The following is an 18,759-nucleotide window of genomic DNA, read 5'->3' as shown; positions in this document are numbered from 1 at the left end:
TTTTTTGTTTGTTTCTTGTTTTTTTTTTTTTACTAATTTTGTGCTTTGGAGTTAATTCTTTTTAAGTTGCTCTTTCCCTTTTTAAAAGAAATCAAGACAGTTTTGAAGGTATAAACTAACATTATTAGGAAAGCAATGACGTTTTTTTAATTTATTGACAGCTTTTTTAGTGAGTTGCAGCAGAGTTGGAGCGACTGTGTGACGTGTGTAGAAATTTTTTGAATTGTGACGTCACACGCTGAAAGAAAAGCCTCCCTGTAACTTCAGAAAAGCATCATCATCGTCATCGATCAGAGAAACAAGGGCGATTTCCCTTAAACTCTGGGACAGAAAGAAGCGTATTAGGACATAAAGAGCACTGAGAGCCAGTGGGCGTTTGAAAGGAGACACTCATTATGGGATGTTTCCTTGGTGAGAAACACTCATGGTTTCTTTTGCAAGATGTGGAGCATTGATTTTCTTTTCTTTTTTCTTTTTTTCTGTCTGTTGGTTCACACAGAAAAGCATTAACGGGCAGCAGTGGATGATGTCGGATCATTTGAGATGGAGTGTGTGTGTGTGTGTGTGTGTGTGTGTGTGTGTGTGTGTGTGTGTGTGTGGCGCTCAGCGGGGACCGTGCTTGGCTGTGTCCTAGATTCACCGAAGCCAAATGATAATGAGCTAAGATTGATGCTCGCCTTCTCCTTCTCCTCTTCCTCTTCTTTGCTTCCTACCTTGCATCACCTCACTTTTCTTTTCTTTGTTTTCATCCTCTTTTTTTCACTCCTTCTTCTTCTTCTCCCACTGTGATACCTCAAGTGTGAGACATCATATATGTCGCTGCAGCGGCATCTGCGAGAGTTAGTGTCTCCTTCTTTTCTTAGAGATTTTGGGGGAAGTAAATGATGTGGGGAATACCTCATGGAGTGAATGACATGACAGTCCCGGATGGTTCCCGACAGACAGCTCAGGCTGTGTGGTTTAAAAACACATCAGATAAAGCAAAGATCTCGTCTTTGTGTCACATTTCAAAGTGAGTTTTCATATGCAGCATCCACTTTGCCTCATTAGGAGGGTAAAACGAGCACAAAACTTAGGCAATATTCTCAAAATGACAATAAAACACAATTGCAAAATCTTCTTATCTTATGCAACTTCTCCTCTGTTGATAACATCCCAGTAACCATGGCGATGGATGTTCAAAACATTAGCAGCTTTATTTCTATTGCAGCCACCGCACTAGCCGTCATTATTTCCAATCCAAGGCCACGTAGGTGTGTTATACTCCATGAGAAACTTATGTGTAGTCAGTGTATTACATACAGTAGCTGGCGGCTACGCCAAAGAGGTTGATATCAAAAAGTATTTTAGCCACTTCAAAAAAGGCCTACCAAAAAAATAAAAATAAAAATTGATATCAGGCTAAGTGGGCACTATTTTTTGAGTATTTTCACCGCTTTACCTCACAGTCACACAGACTTTTCCTGAAGCACTACATTTCCCATCAGCTGTTTCTGTTTCTGCAGACTGTATGTATGTATATATACACTGTATGTAATACTGTAGGCGGGTTTCCACTGCAGATTTGTGCAAAACTTGAGCTATATTTTCAATAAAGCACAATTGCGAGACGACTGTGTTTGCACTGAGTGATGTTCTGTGACTTCTCCTCTGGCGATAACATTCATGAAGCACGCCGATGGACGTTCAAAACGTTGGCAGCTTTATTTCTATTGCAGCCAGGAATAATATGACAGAATCATCATGCACACTTTCAGATTTGTAATTCCAGATTTGTCTCAGATACCAAATCAGACACTTTCAGCTGTAATGCAAACAGCAGCTCAGTAAAGATCTTATATCTACTTCCCATCATTTTGACTCTTATATTTAATAACCACTGGAGTTGTAATCTATAAAGTTACATCGTCTCCAGTGACACTGAGTCTCTAACTCGTGCCTCATTATGTTGCAGGACCGGTGGTTTTGGCGTCTGAGGAACAACAAGGTGCAGGAGGGTTATCCCATGCAGATCGATCAGTTCTGGAAGGGCCTGCCGCCTCGCATCGACGCCGCCTACGAGAGATCTGATGGCAAATTTGTCTTCTTCAAAGGTACGAGGAAAAATACCACTGGCACTTTTTTTGCTAAAAAAGCTCTATTTTGATGTTGTTTATGCACTCTGGCACCTTATGGATACTAAAAGTACAAAATCAATTCTCTCTGTGAATCACTTCATCTTTATTGTAACTTAGAAAATGGTTGCCGACACACTATTTGGGGCCCGATTTGGCCCACAGGCTGCAGGTTGAGTATCACTGCTGTATGGGTTTAGGCACAAAAAACACATGGTTATGGTTTGGAAAAGATTCTATTTTTGCTTAAAATTTCCACTTTTGGGGCTCAAGACCCACTGAAAAAGCAACAATGTCTCAGTAAAAACACAAGCGTTTTTTTGTGGCACGACCCCTGACAGAAAATCAGCCACAGGTCACAATAAAAACATATCTGGGGGCTAAGAAGCTGCTGAAAACCACCGGTCTTATTGTTTGTTGGTCGTGCACAATGGTCTGCAGCTTGGCAGGCATCTCTCTCAGGTGTCACACCATCCCTCCACCTCCTGACGACACAGTCGGCTCATTTACTTTAGAGACGCTGATATGAATCATATGAAGCAAAATTCAACGTATTCGTAGTTTAGAGACATGTAAAACAGCAGCCTTTTCTTCTGTTTTCAGTGGAAAAACTTTTCTCAAACAAATCTCCGTCTGCCATCTGCTCCGGTGTTAGTCGACCCTGTCCAGCTCTCTACATGCCCTCCTCCTCCTCCCGAAAATATATTTAATAAAGTGTGAAATAGAGAATGGCAGTGTGGCGGGGAGCTCCCCGTCTAAAGTAATAGCATCTGAGTCCATGTATGAAACCTCCCTCATCCCCCGGCTGCTGACTGTGGAGTCACTCTCTCTGCCTCCATCTCTGTCTCACTCTTTCTCACCCTCTCTGTAACACACACACACACACACACACACACACACACACACAGGCACACGCACGCTGACATCTTCTGATGGAGTGTCCTGCTATCGCAGCCAGCCAGGAGCAGATATTAATAGCTTTGCTCTCTCAGCTGCCGACTCTCTCTCACTCACTCACACACACACACACGCACGCACACACACACACGCACGCACACACACACACCCACACACAGACACACACACACACACACACACACACACACACACACACACAGACACACACACACACACACACACACACAGACACACACACACACATACACACATTAACACACACGTACACAGATTCACACAATGACACAGCTCAACCAGGCTGTAACACACACACAAAGACACTCAGTGATGCTTCTTGCACACATTTTGGACACGTGTGGACAGAACACGTTTGTCAGTGTGTGTGCGTGTGTGTGTGTGTGTGTGTGTGTGTGTGTGTGTGTGTGTGTGTGTGTGTGTGTGTGTGTGTTTGTTTGTTTGTATGCAGGTAATTCTCTGCTCCATGTGTGACATGAGAAACTCTTCTTGCAGTTGCTCAGGGACTCCTTTTGAAACCTTCTGTTCCTACAGTTTGGAGGTGACGTGCACAAAAACAGCACCAATTTTTTTTTTTTTTTGCTCGCAAATACAGGTGCATTAAAAAAAACTGAATTTTGTGAAAAAGTTAAGAAAGTTAAGACGAGACTCATTACATAAACTAAAAATGTTATAACTGATAATTATGATGAAGAAAACGATGAGAAATTAAGAATTTTTTTTTAAAAATATTAGATACTAGTAGATATATACCTTTCAGAAGTTGGACATATCTATAATCCTAGTAAATGTTCAAATAATTTGAGATACTGGATTTCTAAATTTCCTGAGCTATAACCCATAATCGCCAAAATTAAAACAAAAAAATGTCTTAAAATATTTCAATTTATGTGTAATGAATAAACATGAATTAAATTACGAAGAAAAATGATTTTTTCATGATATTCAAATTTTTTAAGATGCAAAAGAAAAATTATGCTTGATGTCCTTTTAATTAAGTCAACTTTTTGCATACGATTTTTATGTAGATCTAGCAGTAACGTTTTTTGTTTTGTATGTAAAATCAGTAAAATCAAATTAATTTTACAAGTAAATTTAAGTTGACTTTACCAGAAAAATTAAGTTGATTTTACTTAAAAAAATATATTGCTTACATACAAATGACTAAGTTCAAACAACATTCTTGCTTGATCTACATAAAAATCTCATGCAAAACGCTGCAGTAATTCCTTTAAGTAAAGCAGGCACTTTATTTTTATCAGTGTGCATATTTTTTGATGGCAGTTTTTAAAAGTTTTGCTCTGTTGTTTGATTGCATTATAAAGAAACAAAAAAACCTCCATCGTATGTTCCCAGTAATGTGTACAGTTACTTTAAAGAGTCCAGCTGCATGAAGTACCCGGAGGAATCTATTCATGTCGGTGTTTGTATTTATCGTTCCCATATGTTGTTTTTTCTTTCAGATGATGAGCACGGGTTTTTTAAAGGAGTTGTTGTTGTTTCGTGCTAATTGAATTGCCCAGTAAAAGAGCTTTTATAGAGCAGATCTTTGATTTAACCAGCAGTTTTTTAATCTGTCTTTAATTTTCCCTCGTTTATCTTCTGAACAATGAGAAGTGGATATTTAACGAAGCTGCAGAGGAACGTTCATCTTCATGGTTTTTGAAGAAGAAAGCAGCTTCTGTGCTGTAGTACAGTTTGACTGTGACGTCACTGTTTTCTGAAGATATAGTCTTTTTTTAGAGCTAGGGAAAATGTCTAAGGAAGAAGAAAAAGCTGGGAAAACAAACTTTATTTATTATTATCAAAATCACATATGTTACAGAATTGTTTCAGGTTTTAAGCACTTTTTCCAGGTAATTTCCTTTTTATTGTATTTACAGTTTCATTTTTCTTTACTTTTATTTGTAATTTCCCTTTTAATTCTTTTTCTTTTTTTATTTTGTTTTTTCCCTTATATTCAGGTAATTTTCTTGTTTTTTAACTAATTTCTTGGTAATTTTTGCATTGCCTATCACTACCTTGATTGTTTTTTTTGTTGTTGTTTTTTGGGATTGTTGTTTTCTGGTACTGCACTTTCCATCACTAAAACTAAAATAAAAATAAATTGCCCAAATAAACATGCATACAGCCTGGTACAAAAAACGGTTGTGGTCTCTTCCGGTAGTTTCAACATTAACTGTATGAGGTTGCATGAGCGACAGTCTGTGTGCGAAGCGTCTCCTCAGTCTGTGAATCAGCTCCACCCTCTCGTCCAATTAAATTGTGACAATAAAACTGAAAATATGTGTAACATAAGTGCTGACTCATGTTTTCCCACACCTTCCAGGCGATAAGTACTGGGTGTTTAAGGAGGTGACGGCTGAGCCGGGTTACCCTCACAGCCTGGTGGAGCTGGGCAGCTGCCTCCCCAAAGACGGCATCGACACGGCGCTGCGCTGGGAGCCCGTTGGGAAAACCTACTTCTTCAAAGGGGACCAGTACTGGCGCTACAACGAGGAGAAGCGCACGGCGACCCCGGGTACCCCAAACCCATCACTGTGTGGAAGGGAATACCGGACGCACCGCAGGGAGCCTTCATCAGCAGGGAGGGATGTGAGTGTTCACTTCAAACATTTTTTTACACTTTTCAAAGGGCTTTGCAGATGTTTAAAACTTTAAAGAGACAGTTCACTCCAAAAATCCCCCCCAAAAAATGTCCTTCTTACCTGTCGTGCCATTTTCAATCTAGATTGTTTTAATGTGATTTGCTGAGTGTTTCAGATATCAGCTTGTTAGAGATTTCTGATATTTCGGTGGGCAGCCACAAATAAATCCATGTAAGGGAAACACTAATATTTAGGGTTTTTTTATTATTATTTTTCCATTTATTGTCATTTTAGAAAAAAATGTGTATTTACATTATAAATAATTAATTATATTCCCATTGAATTACTTCTCCCTCAGTACAGTACAAACAAAGACAACAGACTCACACAATCATGTAGGGGAAACACAAATATTATTTATTTATTTATTCATAATTCCTTTATAGTCATTTAAAAAAATAATTGTTTAAATAAATACATTTGTATTATTAAAAAATAATTTTATTCACATTCTCAACATAGTACAAGCTATGGCAACAGACTCGACTCACATCTTTATAAGGAATATATATATATTTGTTTGGGTTTTTTGTTTTTTTTGTTTTTTTACTTTTCCCATAACACAGTACAAGCAAAGGTGACAGACGCACACACCTCAGACATCCATGTAAGAGGAAAAAAATTATAATCCCTTTTACTGTCATTTCAAAGAGAAATTCTATATTTATATAATTTAAAAAATAAACATTTTATTCATATTGAATTACTGTTTCCTCAACACAGTACAAGCAGCAGTGACAGACTCACACAGACACGCTGTCAGCTGGAAGACAAGTGCTCATCATCACTTCCACTTGTCGAGTTCTGACCTCATGACCTTTCAGTGCCCAGAGGGAGGGAGGGTGGGTGTGTGTGTGTGTGTGTGTGTGTGTGTGTGTGTGTGTGTGTGTGTGTGTGTGTGTGTGTGTGAGAGAGAGAGAGAGAGAGAGAGAGAGAGAGAGAAGGATCAGAGGTGGTGACATGTTCATGGTGACATGCGCATTGTGTCTCTGTGTTAGATGAGAAACTGTCCTGCAGGGACTCTGTGTGTGTGTGTGTGTGTGTGTGTGTGTGTGTGTGTGTGTGTGTGTGTGTGTCTGTGTGTGTGTCTGTGTGTGCGTCTGTGTGTGCGTGCATGCGTGTGCATGTGTGTGTGTGTGTGTCTTTGGGCCAGATATCCTTGTTGTCGTTCTCTGCTTTCTTTAGTTAAGTTCAAATGTGGTTCCTCTTACCGGGGGCATTTCGAAGACCGGACCTCTGTAAAAAAACAAAAAATAATCTCCAAAATTTTTAAAATAAAACACGCCCTCCAAACCCACAAACCTGAGGTTAGGATGGCCTGTTTTCTTGAAAAAGGTGGAAAATTGGCGATTTTATTTTCCTTCAAATTTTTGGGGTGATTATTTTTTCTTTTTCATTTAATTTTATTTTTCTTTTTATTTTACTTTTTTAAGCTTACTTTTATAATACTTGAGCATAAATCACCTGATCTGGTTGTTTGGTGAGGAGACCTCTGCCTGATAATTTGGCTTCTGATAAAAACCCTGAAATTCTGTATCTCAAGTTCAAGATTCCTTTATTTGTCATTTTTATGCTTCACATAGAAACAAAATTGTGTTTCACATATACACCACCTAGAAATTCAGTTCAGACCATAAAAACTTTAAAATAATAAGATGACAAAGCTGATAGTTGTCGGAGAAAATAAGCGAGCACACATTTGCAGGTGCTGGGCCGGCAGATCATCCCCAACATGCCAAACAGCGTCAGACAGCAACTGATTTGTAATGTGAAACTTCTTTATTCAGTGTTTTTACCAGCATAAATCACCACGCCTGTTGGTTTTGAGGAGGAAGAGACCTCCTGAACAATGAACGCTGAAGAAAATTCTAACCAGGAGAAGTTTCAGCTGGTGCTGAAATGCTTAATGTCACTGAATCTTACGCACTGCTCCTTTAAATATAAATGCAAAACACTTTACGTATGTAAAATGAAAATGAAAATGTATCACTGACCTGCAGACATTTAATGAAATATCGGCTAACACACACTTATTTTACCCTTTAATCTTGTGTGTGTGTGTGTGTGTGTGTGTGTGTGTGTGTGTTGTAGTTGAATCACTTCATGTTTTCTCCTCCTGTTCTCTCTCTCTCTCTCTCACTTACCATCCCATTTGTCTCCCAGCTACAGTGTCTGTCTCACAGGCATTACATAATATTGCCCTTCAATAAAAACAACCACCGCTGGGACCGAAATACTGTAACTGCCTGTAACCTCCGTGTCACAGCAGAAATGTTATTGCCGCTAATGAGATTCTGCGTCACAGGGATCTGCCAGCGCCGAGCGAGGGAGCCGAGGTCACTGACGGATGTTTTTCAGTTAAGGAGAAAGGTTTTCTTAAAGAGTCAAGGACTGTTTGTCTCTGAGCTTTTTTGAAACAAAGGAAACATGGTGGAGTTGTCTGTCCATAGTAATGTGCGATCTGGTCTCTATTCTTGTGATTTTTTTGACCGGACCAATAATTTTAAAGCTCCAGACAAAACAATTATGGGTTTCTTAATTGGTTAAGTTGGAATTTTTGGAGTTGAGGTATTTCAGCAGTGAAATCATAGTATTTAATAGCCAATGAAAGTGCTCAGTGCAAAAAGAAGACTTTGATTTATTATTTTTGTATTTGATTTGATTTGATTTTTTTTCTTTTTTTGTCATTTGATTGGATTGGACTGGATTTTTTTGTCTGATTTTATTTCATTTGATTTTTTTTTATCTGATTTGATTTAAATTTGTTTTTTTCATTTGATTTGAGCCGTGCCCTGATACCAGCTCTCCTCCCTCTCTTGTCTTTCGGTTTCATTTCTCCCCTGTGGTCTGACTGGCCGTTCAGTGTATGCCATGTCTTGGGAATCCTCTCGTGATCTGCTTCATTCAGTCCAAACTCCACCCAACTTTTCCTGATGTTGATAAGTGCTTCTCTATAGCAGAGAAGTCATGGTTCAGCAGAATGGGGAAATGGAGTCGAAAATTAAGAAAAATATTGCAAAAAAACATAGCAAGGATTTTAGGAGCTACTGGCTGCTGCATCTGCATCTAAGTGCACTGTCGTCTTCTTATCGTAAAACTTAACTAATCATAAAATCAAACATCAGGGTGATGAAAACTACCTTCAGTGTAAAGAAACAGTCTTTGGGAAAAATTTATTTGGCGTGTACTTTGACTTTTTAGTTTGGCTCATTGACTAACATGGAAGGCTTTCTGACCTGTACTGCAGTCAGACACCAGGGGGCGATCCAGATTGAAAAGACACACTTTGGAGGAGCTGTCATGTTGTCTATCTTTATATACAGTCTATGCTATGGAATCAGGTCTGATCACAGACGTTTACCGCAACGTTTCTTAATCAGTGTGGAGCCTCGGTACCTCTCCGCAAATCATCTTCTCAGGTTTCGTGGTCGTGGTGTCGCAGTGGTCCGGTCCAAAGGAAAAATGCCAGGGCTGAATTTTGTTTCCTGTCTGACCTTGCGTCAGCTTATAGCCAAAGTAGAAAAAACATTAGAGCATTCAGAACGGTCACTAATTTCCCTTTTCTGCGCTCTGTCCTTCACCTCCTTCCCACTTTTCTTTCTGTCTTCCTCCCCCACCCACTCATCCTCTCGTCTTCAGACTACACGTACTTCTACAAGGGGAAGGAGTACTGGAAGTTCGACAACCAGAAGCTGACGGTGGAACCCGGCTACCCCAAGTCCATCTTGCGCGACTGGATGGGCTGCGACCAGTCTGACATGGAGCGCTCCGGCAGCAAGGGTAACCGCGGAGACCGCCAGCTGCCCCTGGACGACGTGGACATCATGGTGACCATCAACGACGTACCGACGACGGTCAACGCCATCGCCGTGGTGATCCCGTGTATTCTGTCGCTGTGCATCCTGGTGCTGGTGTACACGATATTTCAGTTTAAAAACAAAGGGGTGCAGCAGAACACCATGACGCAGCACTACTACAAATACCCGGTTCAGGAGTGGGTATGACAGGCAACTTTCCTTTGAAGAGGTCAAAGTTCATGGATTGAAGGGGGTCAAGCAGTCGTCATACTGTTCGCTCACTTCGGTTGGCTGATGGCCACGAACAAACAAACACAAAAAAACAAAACAATGGAAAGTAAATGCTGAGAGACGCTAATTGTGCAAGCCGGTGATCGGAGGGCGGACACTGAAGAGGAGCTGCAGGACCAGATTTAGACATTGGCTCAGTGTGTGTGTGTGTGAGTGTGTGTGTATGCAAGTTTGTGTGTGAGAGAGATTTGTGTCTGTCTTGTGACACAAGCACTCCAAGGATACTGATTTTGGCTTTTGGCAACGATGCGAAAAACAAACATGACTGAGGACAACAAGAACAAGTCCAGGAGGACCAGATTGGCTATGAACACACCTGATTTGCCCAAAACCTCTCTGGCTAAGCGAAATGCGGTCTTCATGAGCGATGCTGAACTTTGATTATTTCTCCTGGGACCGACAACACGACTCATCTTCTCAGTGAAAATAAAAAAGAAAAGAGGATTCGGGGCAGAAAGAAGATGCTCCTTGAAGCCAGACACCACCTCCAAGTTTGTCTGAACGACAACTTATACACGTGAACTACTTCAACTATCAAGTCAGATGAAATTTAATGAGAAAAAAAAGAAAAGAAATGTTTTCAAAATATCAAACTTGAAGATAAAATGTAGGTAGAAAGGCCATAACAAAAAGAAAACCAAGGATCTCTTTGTGGATCTCTGAATTTTATTTAACTTATTTATTGTTTTATGGAACTGTAAAACTGTCAAAGAGGACCTTTTTCTCTCTTTTTTCACAACACACAACAAAACACACCATTAACTCACGTCTTTCTCAGTTTAAAACTCCCCTGATGTGATTTACACAGCTTGGACTGAGGGGTTTTTGCAGATGTAGAATAGCTGGTCATCAGCATATAATGATAGAATAGATGAATGACAGTTCAACAGCCTTATCTCTGGCTCAGCAGGCCTAAAATATTTGCTTATATTTAACACACTGCACATAACCAGGGCTTGTATTTGTCAAACTCATACAAAGTTGAACTCTGGGCTTAATAATAATAATAATAATAATTTTTTTAAAGCACTGCCGTAACCCTTTAAATGTGGAGCAACAAAACTTTCCTGGCAATCCTTCCGAACGCTTTTCAAAATATTTTTGGAAATTGTTGCGATTTCTTTCAAAAAAAAATGACAAAAAATGGAAAGTAGCAGATGGGTATGAAATGCTCATCAAATTGCATGAAATAAGTAGATTTAGAAAAATATTTTTATAAAGCTAGGGGAAAAAAGCCAGAGGAAAATAAGATTTCTAAGTATCATAATTACATATTTAAATTTTTGTTACAGGTAATTTGTTGCAGGTATTTTCAGGCAATTTTCTTGCACTTTTCTACTAATTTCTTGCTAATTTTGGGGTCATTTCTTCCTTCCTTGCTCATTGCCTTCTTTGCATGTTTTTGAAAGATATCACACCAACTTTCTCAAGTTTTAATGGGTTAAGCTTAAGCACAAAGTGCTTTCCAGGGAGACAAATAAAGAAAAGAAAAGGAGATTTACAAAATAAAAATTAAAAAAATCAGAAACCCTAAAGTGAAAGATAGAAATTAAAAAGTCAAAAGTTTTACTCCAAATTGCGTACTTCAAAATAAAACTGCTGATAGACGCTATCTCTGAACGTCCAAATTCAACACGAGGGGTACCCAAGGCATCTTATTTTGATGTGTAGACCGCAGTATTTTATCAGCTGGGATGAGAACGTGTTGACTATATATTTAGGAAACTGGTGTGAATTTTACATGTTAGTTGCTGCTTGATATAACAAGGATTTGCTCCCGTTTTAAAGGGTTAAATGTTACACTTGGCTGTAAGACTAAGTTGCATAAAAAATGTGTCTGAACGATCACACTCAGCAAAGAACTTTTTTAATCCCGGATTTGGTCTTAAGCGTAATTCTTGGAAGTTTGATAAATACGGGCCCTGAGCTGAACTAGTTAGTTTGTTAGAGTCTGTTCCTATCCTCATCTTTGTATTTCTCTCTTTCCACGCTCGAGCGAGGAGGGAGACACCTCAAGGAAAGGAGACAGAAAGGACAGCGAGGGTTTGGATCCAGGGAGGCGGAGGGGGAGGGGGATGCACAGAGGATATATGTGGGTCTGTATTAGTATGCTGTCTGCGGCGCGGCGACATCGACCGAGCTTAATGAAGTACTTCTGCTCACAAAGCTCTAATAGGGGCTACTCGCCCTCCGCATCCCTCGCTTTAATCCGACTGTCCTCCCTCTGTCTTTTCTCACTGTCCTCTTGTAATTCCTCCCGTCCATCTGGCCTCTGCTCTTCTCTGTTTGTTTGTCCTCGCCGTCTGTTCCTCCTTTTACCCTCTCTGCCCGTCCCCGCTGCTCTCCGTCTCCACATGACGCATCTTTCTTTACATCTTTTGATCTTCTTGATTTTTAAATCAACACACCATCTGTATCCAGTTTGCTTCACACGCCCGGCTGCTTGTTGCATATTCAGGCAGGTTGCTTTAATAAGTGCTTTTATCGTCGGTTATAACTGAGGAGCTTGTGGTTTGTCTCAAGTTTAGTCAGAAAGTGCTAAAAATGACTTGTCGTTTTTGGCTCTAAATAGTCGACTTTTACTTGTTGACGCATTTTAAACACAATTTGTTTTGCTTGTTGTGTTAGAAAAGGAAGATTAGATGTTTCAAGTGGCCTCCAGGATTTGCAGGAATGAAGATTTAGAGGTTTTTTCTGTGAGACAAGAATCAAAATTTGGCGTTAAAGATTTAAAGTGAAACAGCCTGCAAAGAGAACAGTTATATATAAAATACTTTAGACATGAGTATTTTGACTGTAACAGTCCTGGTGTCACGTATGATCACTTCACCAAACTCATAAAGACAGATTAAGCTTTGATGGAACAGATGGAAAACTCTTGTCCTCTGGTATCACATTGGGCCTGTTTGGTACATATGAACGAGCTGTGTGACGTTTACCAACAATCACTAGAAAAAAAATGTTGCTGTACATTTCTGTCCAGCTGTGTGCAAGGGAATTTCCTTAAAATTTGGCACAAACATCCATATCCTCATTTCCACTGCACAAAAAAAACACGCTCACACCTGATGGGAACGCAACACCCAGTATTTTCAGCTCCTTTATCAGCAAGAATGACGCGTCCTCACTAATTACCCTCCATCTCCTCCTAATCAGCACAAAAACATCGATCCAAATACATCTGCGCTGAGTTTGAAAGGGAGACTGAATAAGAGATATTTAAAGAGAAGAAACCACAAAAGAGTTTTCAAAGACCTCTGATCCTGCTGCTGTCTTTACTGTTTACCAGATCTCCTGCCTGTTTTTATCTGTGTTTGAAAAACCTGCATGCACACGCTAATTTTGGTGGGAAAGGGGTATGAAACTCAGTGATGAATTGATTGGATTTTGGTGATCGAGGTCACTTTGACTTTACATGTTTTTGGCCATTACTCAGATTTCTCACGCTCATTATGACAAAATTTCAGAGAAATATGAAATATATAGCACTCTCTTGGTTCGCAGAAACCAACATTTTTTTCTGGTGAGTTTTTGGGTTTTTTTTTTAGTTTTTTATGTTTAACATTTTTTTTGTATTTTTTACAAACTTTGGATGTTTTAAACGGCTTTAATTTTGGTGTGAAAAGATTTATCTTACTGGCCGTGTAGGAGGAGGAATGCACGCACAAAAGAAAGGTACATTTGAGTAAACATTATGCAACAGCACATCCTCTGAAACAGCAGCACTGCAGTTCTAACCCTTATTTTGCTTTATTTAAATACACAAGCTGCTCATTTAAATGTCATTAACTCCACTATGACTCATAATGGTTCACTCTGAGGCCAGTCAGCTCCCCAGAGGGGCTCTGGAGTCCCCCGTCCTCGACCTCCCACCACAGGCTGGGAATCACTGTTGGAGGGCAAGTTGGGACACCCCGACTGAGTCACTGTTTATTCGCTTTCGGCAGCTAAAAACTTAAATGCATTTTTATGGACTGAAATGAGATTATTAACTACAGTATCTATATATAAATATCTCTATTTCTTTATATATGTGTAAATATTCACACAGTAAAAATGCAGCAGTGAGTCTTTACGAATCGCTCTCAAGGCTACTTTACATTTAGACATGTACATAATGTCTGCCTCTGAACGTCTCTCTCTGTCTCCCCCTCCTCCCCTTGTTCTTGTTCTCATTCACTCAGCTTTGTACCTTACTCACCGAGCGCCCTGTCCTGCAGTAATTGAATGTGTTCTCGCCGCATATCCGTGCAATTACTCGCTGCTGTCGAGAGCAATTCAGCACACACAGCATTCAGCACAAATCGATGTCGTTCAATATCCCTACAGCGCTATTTTGACTCGGAGTTGAAAAAACGCACATTTGTTCCTTGTGGGTGTACAATAAACACAGAACGAGACATTCTGCTTCTTTTACCTTTAAGCCTATAAAGCGCACAGACTATTCTGCTGGGAGGGTGGAGTGAGTATGTGGAAACATGAATGTCTGTCATCAGAAAATTGCCTATTGGACCAAACTTGTCATTGTGTTTGCTCAGCTTGAGTGTGAAGGTTTGGGCAGAGCTGAGTGATGCAAGTTTTTAAAGCGAAAAATGCATTTGATCAAAATTTAAGTGAGTAAAACTTGTATTCCAAAAGGTGGAAATCCAACATTTGGGTGAAGCAGAGGCTCACATGCAGGGCTTGCTACTTGCTACTCAAGTGATCAATTCATCATTTACAGCTGTAACAACTTTTGTCAAAACTGGACAAGCAACCCGTTCTCTTTCCGAAGTCCTCACATATTGCCACTTAGTCGGTGCCTTTCACGTCTATATATCACACACTAAGTATCTTGCGTTTGTTGTGGAAGTTCCAAAATGGCGTGCCAATTTTTGCCGTGCAACACAAGCACATAGTTAGGTTTAGAAAAGGTTTTGGCTCAACATTTACATGAGAAGCGAACAGTGTGCTTCCAGGTGAAAGTCCGTGGTTTGTTTGACCAATACCTTTTCATCCCAAGTCGTCACACGTTTCCCCCTTCTGCGTCTGCATATTACACTCTTCTATCTTTCGGCATCTGCCGTTGACATTCCAGGATGCCGCTACCATGATGTCAACACAAGCACATGTTGGGATTACACTGCACGTGGTTATGTTTAGGCAACATAAGCACCTGGCAACCAAAGCCGGGACGTCAACAAACACACATGCTGGCTCAGATGGTTGGGATTAGGTAAAAGTGGCACATGGTGAGGTGTAAAAAAAAGCATCACATTCAAACGGGAAGCGAACAACAGACTCCCACATGAAAATCCAGGGTTTGTTGGATCCATCCATCACCCCTCCCGTCCACGCTATTGAGACTTTCATGCTCCTTATGTAACATTGTTACCAGCAGCATTTCAACCTGACATTATCCACGGCGTAACGTGCAGACTTGAAAGGTTCCATCAGCTGTTTTGTCACCTCACGCTACCCATCCCACATATCATGCTGCCACAGCAGGTGCCAAGCAGCCGTCAGGCAGCAAAAAATAACACTGCGAATGTTTCCCAAATTACGACATCCAGTGCAATAAAATGGCTTTAGGTGTCTGGATCTTACGCCAAAGGCACTGCAAATGTGGCGGTATTTGACATCTTCGGAACAACAGCAAACTGAATATTCAGTATATGTAAAGTGGGGAAAAGATGGGAAAAAACATTTATTGATAAAGTTCCTCCTTCACCTAGAATATCCATCATTTTGGAATGAATTTTTTCATTTGAAATTTACTCACAACTTCTTAACAATTGTTCAGAGTTTCGAAAGACTGAATAACAAAACACTGACTACTAAGAAAGCAGATTGTGTAAATTGACGGGAAGTTGAATATAACCTCTGTGTTTACTTCCAGTGAAACTCATGTGGAGTAGACAGGATGATAATGACACTGGGTACTGTAGCTATTAGCAGTTTAGAAAGGCTCCATTTTTTGGACTGTTTATCTTGATATCACTGTGTTATGTTTTAATTTGTGGATTGTCTTCCTTAATTTTCTGATGGAAAACGCTCTGCAGGTCGAGGTGATTATTTTAAACTTCTGTCTATGAAATTCAGGTTTTCTGCTTTTGTGCATTCTTAGACGAGACAGGCAACGCAGCGGGTTAAATGTTATGTGATCTTTGTGCTTGTGAAGGTGGTTATCAGCTGTGTGGCGTCTCTGCTGGGCACCGCTGCACACGTTGTAAATACGGCCGCGCTCTGGGCGAGCGGTGCAGGTTTTTTACTCTGCAATTTAACATGAGAGATGATGCGAGGGGAGAGCTTTCTCCTGAGGGTGGCAAACATTTCATCGAGCTAACGAGGGGTCTCCATTCCACTTCAACACACCCACATATAATAATAATATCTCCTAATTCGTCTCATTCACTCCCGCCATTGTTGTTGTTCTTGGTGCTCATTCATAATGTAAATGACAGATGGAGTTGCTGCTGAGAGCTGCTCGCATACAGGATTATTACTTGTTATCAGGCACTTACTGTGCAGGCAGATTAAAAACAACCATTCATCTGCAAGCCGTTGAGTCGCTGCACTGATGCAATCGGGGATTAAGTGCCTTGCTTCGTGGCACTTCAGCAGTAGATATAGAGGGAGAGAAAAATGCTTCTCACGCAGTTCGTCATGCTGATTTTTACAGCGATTTGGGGCAACTTTCTGGTTGTTGTTTTTAGGCTTCCGCTGCCCAGATTTGACGATGAATGACTCCTCTTCTCACATCATCCTCATCAGGGTGCAGTGGTTGTATTGAAGGTTGCTGAATGGCCTGCAGTTCTTAATAGCTTCATTGCATGTGATGTCATATATCGGCACGCTGTCCAGATGGAGGGCAGGAAACTAGAGTTGAAGACCACAAACACGGCACAAATGCCTGTGATTTTGTGGCCGCGTTCTCAGCCGACGAGCGGCGTTTCACATGTACGTGAAAGGCGCCTTTTTCTGTCGTGCCCTTTCTTCGAAAGCGCTGTCAAAGTGTTCAGAATGAGAACAGGCTGTCCTTTTAACTTGCTTGTTTCATCGGAAGGTCTGGAGGACGAGTTCATTTGAAACAACAATTGGAAATTAGTGAGATGGTGGGGAAAAAAATAATTTTCTGTTGGGTTTTTTTTCCGTTTTTTTTTTTTTTCCACATCCAACACGAGTTCCAGATTTCTGATGATACCCGCTGCCTGCAGGTTCATCCAACCTGTCACTTTTTCTCTATAATCCATTCATGCAGCATATATAAAAATTTATCACTTCCTGCCCTCCATTTGGTTTTTGTGCATCATTATAATCATGTGATTGCAAATAAGCTATTAAAAAGACGGAAATGTGTTGACGTTTGAGGGTGGTGAGCCGGTAAAATGTTCATTTACCTGAAAATAAGAAAAAAACTTTACTCAGACACACTGAAATCATTTGTTCTGTAAAGAGACGCCACCTTTGAGCCCTCTGGGAGAAAAGTCTGAAGCGTTGTACATATTTACTGAGAGAAGAATAGCAGTTTACAAAAGTACAGTGTATTTCAGCAGATGTCTGTTTGTGGAAATGGAAGAATGGTACTTGAAGAAATCATACCGTAGTCATTTATTGTCGCTTATTCATGTTACTAATGGAACAAGCATAAAGAAAAAATATATGTACATGAGATTTTTAACGTGTGCGGCGGACATTGTCTGTCCGCCGCTCTTCTGTTTGAAACTTATTTATTGAGCTGTACATGTCGCGGAGGGCAAAGGGTCCTCTGAAGATTTGCCTCTTTTTTACGGTTGTTGTGTGCAGACCTGGGACAAACTGTCCACACCTCCAGCCTCGTCTTTCTCAGTGTCACATTCCTTCTCTTTGGCCATATCACACACTGTGTGTCGACCATGTAACTTTAAATTCAAAAGGAGCGGCGACGGAAAGGTTCAGAATTTTTTTTAAAAACTACAATTTGAGCTCCACAGTTTCCTCAGAAGAGGAGCTGATCTTGGTTCACCTCTCGGCCATTTTGTCTCAGGTCTGCTGACGTTCTGGTGGCTTTGGACAACAGTGAGTTGCCTTTAAAGGTAGACTTAGTTATCTAAGTCGCCACTCCCAAACAGGGGCGACAATTGCCAAGGATGTTACAATAAATTACGAAAAAGTAACCCATCACTCCAAATCCCAACACAATAGATTTGTCTTGTAGTTACAGAAACATTTGTGGAAGTTGTTGTGGACACTTTTCTTTAAAAAGTTTATGTTTAATTTTTGCATTGTTTCAGAAGAAAATCCCTACAAAAGCATATAATTGTAAAAAAAAAAAAAAAAAAAAGAAAAAATGAACAAATTGTAGTAAAAAATAGACATTGTTCAGCTAAACTTTGAACTGATCGCTGTCATAAGCGTGTTTTACCAGAGTGACCCCAGCAAGCAGAACTTCATTTAATATTTAGATCAATATACTTGCTAAGCTATGCTTTAAAGCTGGGGTTTGGCGGGTTTATTTTGGCGTTATTGGGCCAGAGTCCCATAGTTAGTTTGGTTTGAACTCACATAATTTACCGCTCACTCTACTGTAATGTCATTTTGGGTCCGCCCTCCGAGTTAACCCTTTAACATCTGGATCGATATTAGTTCTCTTCACTATCATTTAAACCTGTGGAACCGAAGAAAACCCATTTAAATTCTTTTCAAAATGCAGGAAAAACATAATGAGCAACCTGACAAGAATTACCCTGCAAACTGCAAAAACAAAAAATAAATAAAAATAAAAATAGAGGCAAAAAAGAAACGGTATGAAAATAATCTCCGCAGATTATTTTCATACCGATTTAATTATTAATTTATTTATTTTTTAATTTCTTTTGTACTCTTTTTCTGGGGTAATTTATTTTCAGATTTATTTATTTTTTGTAATTTCTTGCTATTTTTGGGTTGTTTGTTGCCTTCCCGTGTTGTTTTATTTTTGTTTGGTGTTTTTTTTTTTAATTAAGCTAATATCCTCAG

General features: G+C 39.9%; 1 protein-coding gene across 1 annotated transcript in view; it reads left to right on the top strand.

Moving 5' to 3' along the window:
- The window catches only part of mmp24 (matrix metallopeptidase 24), a 70,421-nt gene extending 59,689 nt beyond the window's left edge, over positions 1–10,732 (top strand). The window contains 4 exon segments of the mRNA XM_042495632.1: positions 1,955–2,093; positions 5,377–5,553; positions 5,556–5,642; positions 9,335–10,732. Of these exon segments, the coding sequence (XP_042351566.1) occupies positions 1,955–2,093; positions 5,377–5,553; positions 5,556–5,642; positions 9,335–9,699 (768 nt within the window). The 3' untranslated portion in view covers positions 9,700–10,732.
- The last annotated feature ends 8,027 nt before the right edge of the window (positions 10,733–18,759 follow it).

Source organism: Plectropomus leopardus, chromosome 2 (assembly GCF_008729295.1).
Source record: "Plectropomus leopardus isolate mb chromosome 2, YSFRI_Pleo_2.0, whole genome shotgun sequence".
NCBI lineage: Eukaryota > Metazoa > Chordata > Actinopteri > Perciformes > Serranidae > Plectropomus > Plectropomus leopardus.
The sequence above is the reverse complement of the archived record's forward strand: the minus strand, read 5'-3'. Positions and strand labels throughout refer to the sequence as shown.